The 8703-nt window shown below is 47.5% G+C and overlaps 1 protein-coding gene across 1 annotated transcript; it reads right to left on the bottom strand.

Moving 5' to 3' along the window:
• Nucleotides 1-5672: 5672 nt before the first annotated feature.
• Nucleotides 5673-8161, bottom strand: LOC116668946. Its single transcript, XM_032497393.1, has 2 exons — nucleotides 7941-8161; nucleotides 5673-6420 (listed from the first exon to the last, which is right to left on the bottom strand). The coding sequence occupies exon 2, from the start codon at nucleotides 6414-6416 to the stop codon at nucleotides 5811-5813; it is 606 nt and encodes a 201-aa protein (XP_032353284.1). The 5' UTR covers nucleotides 6417-6420; nucleotides 7941-8161; the 3' UTR covers nucleotides 5673-5810.
• Nucleotides 8162-8703: the final 542 nt, after the last annotated feature.

Genomic DNA, 8703 nt, shown 5'->3' with positions numbered 1-8703 from the left:
GTGTGTTACTTGGCAGGAAGAATTGGTATATGTTTCAGACATGCCCAGGAGCTGGGTCTGTAAAAGAGAACTGACCAAGAGAAGAAACAGGGGTCTAAAGGAGGATTTGAGTTAATCAAAAGCAGGAACTGAGGCCGCAGTTTGTGGAAAAAGCACCAGTTTCAGTGATTTGGGGGGTCCTGTGACTGTAAAAGTAGATCCTGGGCTAGAACCAAGGTTTTCCCCTGGAGAACCAGCCACAAGACCTTGATTCTTCTAGATCTAGAAACTCCAGGCAGGTTCTGAACACCCGGGGCTGAGCCTCCGTGGTCCTGCTAATGCTGTTCTGTCTGGGATCCCTGTCCCTGCTGCCTACGTGCTGAACATCAGCTCATCCTTCATTTCCATTCCAACTCTTACATCCTTAACAAGTCTTGCCTGCCTCTTCCTCACCTCTGATTCCAGACTTTCCAGGTAGACTACTTCTCCCACTGACTTTTGTTTCCCAGTATGCATTTGCAACGAGAACACTTTATTGTACAGAGGAAAGAATACAGGCTTTGAAGTCCAGTAGAGTTAGAATTCAGCTCTGACTTTGCTTCTTATTTTAACCCATCTAAATCACAGTTTCCTTGTCTGTAAAGTTGGGACAAGAGTAAATTCTCAATAGGACCAGCGTGAGGGTTCAATAGGTAACGAACACAGAGCACTGGACTAGTTATCTATCGCTGCACAACACATTACTCCAAATTTACTGACTTACACCAACAATAAACACTATCTCACATGGTTTCTATGGGTCAGGAATTTGGGAACAGCTGAGCTGAGTGGTTCTGGCTTGCTGTTTCTCATGAGGTTGCAGGAATCTGAAGGCTTTGAGACGAGGGCCTCTGCTTCCAAGATGGCTGAGTCACATGGCTGTTGGCAGAAGGTTTCAGTTCCTCACTGGCTGTTGGTGGGAGGCCTTGGTTCTTCTCCATGTGGACCTCCCCATAGGGATCCTTAAGTGTCTTTACTACGTGGCACTTGGATTTCTCTAGGGTGACTGATCCGAGAGAAAGATGAAAGCTGCGGTAGCACTTATGGCTGAGCCTCAGATGTCACACACCATTTTTTTCTACAAATTCTATTAGTTACACATGTCAGTCCTACTCAGTGTAGAAGGGGATTACTTACAAGCACATGAGTACCAGGAGGTGAGGATCTTTGTGGGCCATCTTGGAGGCTGGCTATCACAACTACCTAGCCTATTGTTTATTGAAAGCGTATCATATTATAAGGTGGAAACAAACTAAGTGTCACAGACAGATTAATGGAAAAGAAATGTGATATATATACATATGTATGTGTGTATATATAGAAAATGTGTATAGGTCACATTTTTCATCTATAATATATACAATGGAATAGTATTCAGCATTAAAAAAGAGGGAAGTCCTGCCATTTGCAACAGCATGGATGAACTTGGGGGACACTATGCTAAGTAAAATAAACCAGACATAGACACATATTGCGTTTTCTCACTTTTATGTGACATCTAAAAAAGAAAAAAAAAGTTGAACTTATAGTAATAGAGAGTAGAATGGTGGTTACCAGAGGCTGGGGGTTGAGGGAAAATTGGGGTATTGATCAAAGTACGCAAACTTTCAGTTATAAGGTGAGTCAGTTCTGGAAACCTAATGAAAGGCATGGTGACTGTAGTTAATAATCATGTATGATATACTTGAAATTTGCTAAGAGAGCAAATCTTGTGTGTTCCCACTACACACACACACACACACACACACACACATACAATGGTCAACTATGGGAGGTGATGGATATGTTAGCTAGTTTGATTGTGGTAATCATTTCACAGTGTATACATATATCAAAATATCCCATTTGTATACTTTAAGTATAGGTAGTTTTTATTTGTCAAAAATAAATTAAAATATTTATTTTTAAAAAAGGATATCATAAGTGTTCATTAAATAGTAGCTGCCATTATTATTAATTCACACATCTGTTTTCCCTACTAGAAAATAAATCCCTTGAGGCAGTGACCATGTATTGACTGCTTGTATCTCAGGTGCCTATGGTAGTGTCAAGTGAATTGGTAGGTCCATACTCAGTGTCACTGCAGAAGTTCTGAATGAAGGCTTGGAGAGAGCTAGTCTAGTGGCAGCCTCTGGGCGATCAGAGAGCGTCCACTCCCAGATGTTAAGGTGGATTCTGTAGTAGCCCTGTACCTGGAATTACCAAACTGTATAGAATCAAGGCATGACGATTATTCACATTTTGATGCTTGACAACTAAAAATGTTTGATTCCTTAACAGCAGACAGGGCAGGCAGAGTTCTTAAGATCCTTTTTTGAAAAGGGCCCTGGACAGGAATTTGCTGTAAAGCAGTGGTCCCAACCCCACGATTTAAAGAGTCAACCACTGCTCTTTAATTCCCTAGACTGAGGCAGACATGGGAACCTCTTGATATTTTTATCATACTCAAATTCCTATCTTGATGACTTCTGTGTCCTTCAACCAGGCAGAACAATCTCCCTTTCTAGGAGATTCTGAGGCACATTTCTTAGAGTTAATTAAAAGGTGCACAGAGTGTTTCATGTCAGAGACCTGCCTGCCTCCTCCTGCCCTCCCAGCAGAGGATCTGAGTCTGTGAGGTAATTGATATTCTGTGCAATATTAAGTTTCCAGACATGTAGCTCAAATTGTAAGCCTTGCTCCCACCTCTTGGGCTTGAAAGTTCACCGATTGTCCTTTTCCCACAGACAGAGCTGTCTGTCTCTGCTGGTGCTAGGTTTGTTTGCCCTGTTTTCCAATAAGAAGCCACTCCCGTGGGACTGCACCTCCAGGAGCCTCAGACACAAAGACCCATGGAGGAGCAGGTGTCTTCTCCGAGATTTCCCATGTAGATCACATTCCCATTGTCTGAGGTCCCATTTCTCCCCTGTCCCTTGAAATCTCCAACAAGTGGCTTGGGTTGGCTCTTTCTCCCTTCTTTAAGCTAGGGTGAGAGTGGCAAGAAGAGGGGGACGCTTTTTCTATTGGAGTGGAAAGGTCTTGGTTGCACCGATCAACATGTGGCCCCTGGATAATAAAGAGAAGATTGAGACACAGAAATTATCGACGGGATGCACCATGGGAGACAGATGATGTCTGAACTGCATCTCGACCAAGCCAGATCACTCTGTGGGACTCTGAAAGGAAATTAAAAATGCTTATTGATTGAAATAAAGAATACCAGAGGGGAGGGTATAGCTCAAGTGGTAGAGTGCATGCTTACCATGAACAAGGTCCTGGGTTCAATCCCCAGTACCTCCTCTAAAAATAAATAAATAAATAAACCTAATTACCTCCCTCCTCCCCACCCCCACAAAAAAGAATACCATAATAGGGTCTGAGATTAGGGGTCAGGGACCATTGTAATCCCAGGCAACTGGACTCTGGAATGACCCCCATCTTGAGTGAGCTTCTTTTTATGGTATTTATTTCACTTTCCACTAGGATTGAACCAGAAAGAACATTTTTGGTAGAGACAGCATTGAGAAATATGGCCAGTGGGAGAGCTGGGGACCTGTGCTTATGAGGAATTCTTTGGGTATAGGATAAAGGCGATGTGGCTCTATTGGCTTTCAATTTCCCCCTCTGCATAGCTGTGGAAAGAATGTGTCATTCCTGGTTAAAAAAACCCAGCCAAAGTATTTCCTTGGAGATAAAAACACAGAATAAGAGTTTTAAGAAACATTTTGGGGGAGTCAAAAGAATGTTAATGAGACAGTTGAATAAATTATAAAAGATGTTGAGAATAAAATACTTATGACCAGTTAAAATATTTTAAAAGATGCTCAAAGAAAATATTGTGCTTTCAGAGGGGAACCGCGGAATGGGGCAGAGAGAACCCAAAAGGGGATAATGTGGAAACCAAATTGAGAAAGTGGGACTTTTAACCAAGAACAATTAGAAAAACAACAATAGTTATTGATTCTTTTAAAAAGCAATTAGGTTCTAGGAACAGGGGCACAAAACAATCAGTCCTGGGAAGACTATACTATGTTGGTGAGGCTTATAGACAGTATCTCTTATTTCCTCTGTGATTAAAAACACTATTTGGAGGATTATTTTATTCAGTTAACAATCATTTATTGAGCAGATACTATGTGCCCTTGCTAGGCGTATAGGTATGCAATAAATATATTTTAAAAATCCTTACAACAACTCTATAAGTAAGTATAATTATTACCCTCATTTTATAGGTGAGGAAAGTGAGTTCCAAATGGGTTAAGCACTTGCTGAGTGCCGCAGTCAGGATGCACTGGGACAAGGATTTGAACCTAGGAATTCCTGTAAACCACTACATAATACTGCCCCTTGATAAATACATGAGTAACCAAAATGCAAGACAGAAATTGGAAAGTGGGGGGCAGGGATAGCTCAGTGGCAGAGCACATGCTTAGCATGCATGAGGGTCCTCGGTTCAATCCTCAGTACCTCCATTAAAATAAAAAAACAATAAAGTGGAAAGCACTCCATAGGTGATAAAACCGACGGCAGTCAAAGTTCTAACCTTCTGCCAAGGGAAGGGAATGGTGGGAGGGGCTCCCTGGAGGGGCAGCATTTGAGTTGGGTCTTAAATATGGGTGAGATTTTTTTCTAAGCGAGCACAGGGGGTGGCATCTTCGAGATGGAAGGACTGACGTGAACCAGCGTCCTGCACTGGGCAAGTGCGGGACGCGTTAGGAGAGGTTTACAACTCCGGCGTACTGGGACAGCGCTTCTCCTCCCTGGTGGCAGCAGACAGGCTGCAGCGAGTTGGAAGCAGCCGGGAACAGGGCTTCTCATACAGTCACACGCACATGGGTGACCTGGGGGGGTCTCGTTAAATGCAACTTCTGCTCCAGTAGTCTGTGGTACTGGCCCCTAGGGATGCCCAGGCTGCTGGTTTTGGATCACACTGGGTATCTGGGCTCTTGAGGGTCTTGCTTTCCTGGCTCGGGGTGTGGACTTTATTTGGTAAGCCCGGGGCTGCGCAGATGCATTCTAAGCAGGGAAATCAGGCTTTAGAAAGATGTTTGGTGGTGGCGTAGAATGCCCTGGAGGGCGTTTGGGCTTTGGTTTCTTTAGCTCCTAACTTGCAACTCTCTAAGCTCAGAACGCTGATTCAGTCGGGATTTGTGCAGGAAAACAGAAACCACCCCAACTAGTTTAACAGGACTAATCTCATCCTTGGTTTCCAGTGGTCACTTATTCACCAGAGCTGCCTAGAAGTTATTCCCAGGACTGGCCAGAAGCAAAATCTGTCCTATTCTCTCAGGGTCCAGAAGGGAGATAAAATTTTGGCTTGACCTTGGGCCATCCTTGTGGGCCTATCTGGGTAAAGGCTGGGCCCTGTCACCTAGCATGTTCTGGGTCACTTTACCACAACCGGCAGATCTGCTCAGGGAAGAAAAATGCTGCTAATATCAGCCTGAAAAAAACATCATCAGGAAATTAAATCTGTGGCTTTAAAAAAAACCCACACTGCTTTCTGGCTCTGCTCCCTCTCCCAACGGGGATCTCTCCCTCTGCCTGGGGGCCTCCTTCCGGCCTCCTCCCCTCCCATCTGGGCGTCCCACCCTCGGTCCCCTCCCCAAGCCTCCCCTCCTCCCCTCCCTCCCTTTCTTTCTCATCCCACAGGACCTCTAGCCTTCCTTCTTTCTTCTCACTGGGCTCCTCCTTCGTGGCTTCAGGCTTCCCTTCCTGTCTCTAGGCCTCCAGCTTTTCCTCAGCTCCACGGAAGCATGTGTCTGTCTCCTTTTCACTTCCCATCAGGGAATCCTAACTGCTGAATAGGCCCTTCACACCAGGCCCTGAAGGGGACTTGGCTGGGGCACTGGGGGAGTGGGGAGGGGTGCCGGGGACCTGCTGGGGCCATACAGAAGCCCATTGATAGGCAGCCCCTGGACGCAGACAACCCAGCCCAGCCTCCATGGCTCCAGGCGGAGAAAGGTGTCCCTTGAGGCTGTGGCCAACATCCCGGCCATCATGAATGACCTCAGTGTCTCTGGCTGGGGGGGGACCTTTGCTCTGTACCTTCCAAATCCTGTATGCCTATCAGCCCCACCATTGGTGTGAATATATTTGTCTTGAAAATAATTTGTCAGTACATCTCCATCAGCAGTGCTGATTTCATTAATTGAAAGAATTAGCTCTTTGTGGCCAATGAAAGAATATGGAGCCAAAACACACGGAACACTTTTCCCCAGTGACCCAGAGACCCTTGGACGAACTCCTGGGTGCCATGAAAATGGATCGTTTTGCAGAAAGAATATCATTGGATGTTTATTTAACATCACTCTCGATACCTCCCCCTCCCCACCAAAAGCCCTTCGAAGCCTTCTCACATCTGGCTGCTTTTCTTCCTTCACTTTTTGTGCAGAGCCAGGGCAGGGAGGAAACTTCATCAGTCTGAAAACATCCAGCAGCAAAGTGTAAATGAAATGTGCAGAGAGGCCAGGGGCGGGGGCGTCTTACATCCTGAGGATGGAGGAGTAAGAAAGTGGTGTCCTCACCCACACTCAGTATGGGGCAGAACTGTTTCTGGACCCTGCATTGACCACTAGGAGCTGTGTGACCAGGGGAAAGATACTCAACCCTTCTGGGCCTTAGTTGTCTTACTGGTAAAGTGGAGGAATAAACACACACTCATGGGGCTGTTGGAGGATTAAAGGTGGGTAATGCAGGTACAGTGTAAGGCACATAGTAGACACTCGATTGATGGTAGCTCCGACTATTGCTGCTGGGATCACAGTCAGAACAGAATTTCAACTGTTCCTAGATCTCAGAGACCCACCATTGCTCATCCTATTCAGGGAGGCAGATGGGCAGAAATATATCCAATGCAGGGAGACAGATGGACTGAAAAAGCATGATCAAGGGGATCGGATGGAATGATAGGCCAATGGGATGATGGACAGATGGGACATCTCATGAGGAAGGTAGAACTATGACAACCCGAAGGAGATACTGAGAAACGGTAGTCTTGTGGGAGGGACAGATGGATGAGAGTCCAACAGGGGAGACAGAGAGATGACAGGCCAAAGTGGAAGACAGATGGATGGCAATTTCCTCGTGGAGTGGGGTGGGGGTGGGTGAACCCTCGGCTGGGGAGAACAGATGGGCAACATGCTGATGACGGGGCCTGGGCTTCCTGTTTAGTCTCTATTCCTTGGCCTGACAGCCCTGAATTCAGAAGAACCCCAGGGGCTCTGTGGGCATTTGAGAATGTGTGTGTGTGGGGTGTCACATGACCTGAGAAGAGCACCAGGGTCAGCTGGGCCTCCGTTCCTGCCCCTTCCTGCAGCCCCTCCCTGGGTGGCCCCTCAGATAAAGGCTCAGCCATGATGGAAGGGGGAGGAGGGGGAGGAGGGGGGAGGGGAGGAAGCAGAGGAGGGAGGGAGGAGGGAGGTGGGAGAAAACAGCACTTTGAAAGTAAAGGGAAATAAAAACTGGCTAAAAGTTTTATTTATTTAAAATAAAGGTTCAGTTATGCTTGACTGTAAACATGCCGGCCCATCCCTCCCACCCTCGCTGCTCTCCTAGCAGAGGGCTTGGACCACACAGCAAGTGGGGGCAGGAGGCAGAGAGAAGGCCAAAGGAGGCCACGGGGAGGGGTGGGGCCGGAGTGCCCAGGTGTGGGGAGGGGAGAGGGACCTAGGAACTCAGTGCCCTGCCAAGACCCGCTGGCCCTGGGTCCCCAGTCCTTCAGCACACAAACCCATAAGAGTCCAGACAGCGTGGACTCCTCACGCAGCACACAGACACTCAGCACAGAGACGCAGATGGCACAGCCGTGCGTGCGGGCACTCACAGGTGTGCAGGTCTCTCTCTTACATGCCTCTCCAGAGTTACACAGCTGGGTCCTAGAGGAGGTGGCAGAGCTCCAGCTGTGAGTCACATTTTCTATTTGGATAAAAAAAAATCCTTACCTGCCTCTGGTCCTCTTTCTTTCCAGTTCCACCTGACTTCCTTCTGGTGTTTTCAGGGACTGAGCTGATTTGGGTGGCCGAGAAGAACCTATGAGCTCCCCGGAGAGGGGAGACAGTGTAGATGGAGAAGAATCTGCAGCAGAGACAGGTCTGGGGAACCCTGCCTTGCAGATCCTTGATGAAGAGGTTGCTGGGGCCGCCACTGGTGGGGCCGCCGTTGGTGGCCCAACTGGCCAGGGAAGGGCTGTGGTATGCAGGGTCAGGAGGGAACAGGCAGGAAATGTTTGTGATAAGAGGCTTCCCCTCTTGCAAACTCTCCTCATTTCCAGGCCGGGCTGCTGGAGAAGGTCAGGGGGCTTCAGAAGCGGCTGCTGCAGGAGCCAGCCTTCGGGACTGTGGCAGGAAGGGCTGCATTTGTGGGGGGCCCTGGGGATGGAAGAAGGGCAGCGCCTGGGGGTCAAAATGACCCTGGGAACTCAATGTGGGCTACCTTCCTTCTGGCTCAGAAAGCTCCATCAGACTTCAATAAGGCCAAATCAAACCCTTAAGGAAAGGAAAGCAAACAAACTAACCCCCTTTCCCCCCACCAGGCCTATGTTGTTAATCCAAGAAGCTGGGAGGGCAGGACTAGCCCCAGGGCATTTCATGCTGCAGGTCGTCTCACTTGGGGCCATTGCTAACATTAACCAGTAAAAGTGGAAACTGGAAGAGTTCACAGAGGACCAGGCTGGACGCTCTGAGAGGGGGTCCTACCCAAGGGAGT

The sequence above is a fragment of the Camelus ferus genome, chromosome 15 (assembly GCF_009834535.1).
Source record: "Camelus ferus isolate YT-003-E chromosome 15, BCGSAC_Cfer_1.0, whole genome shotgun sequence".
NCBI lineage: Eukaryota > Metazoa > Chordata > Mammalia > Artiodactyla > Camelidae > Camelus > Camelus ferus.
This window is presented reverse-complemented; position numbering and strand designations above follow the sequence as displayed.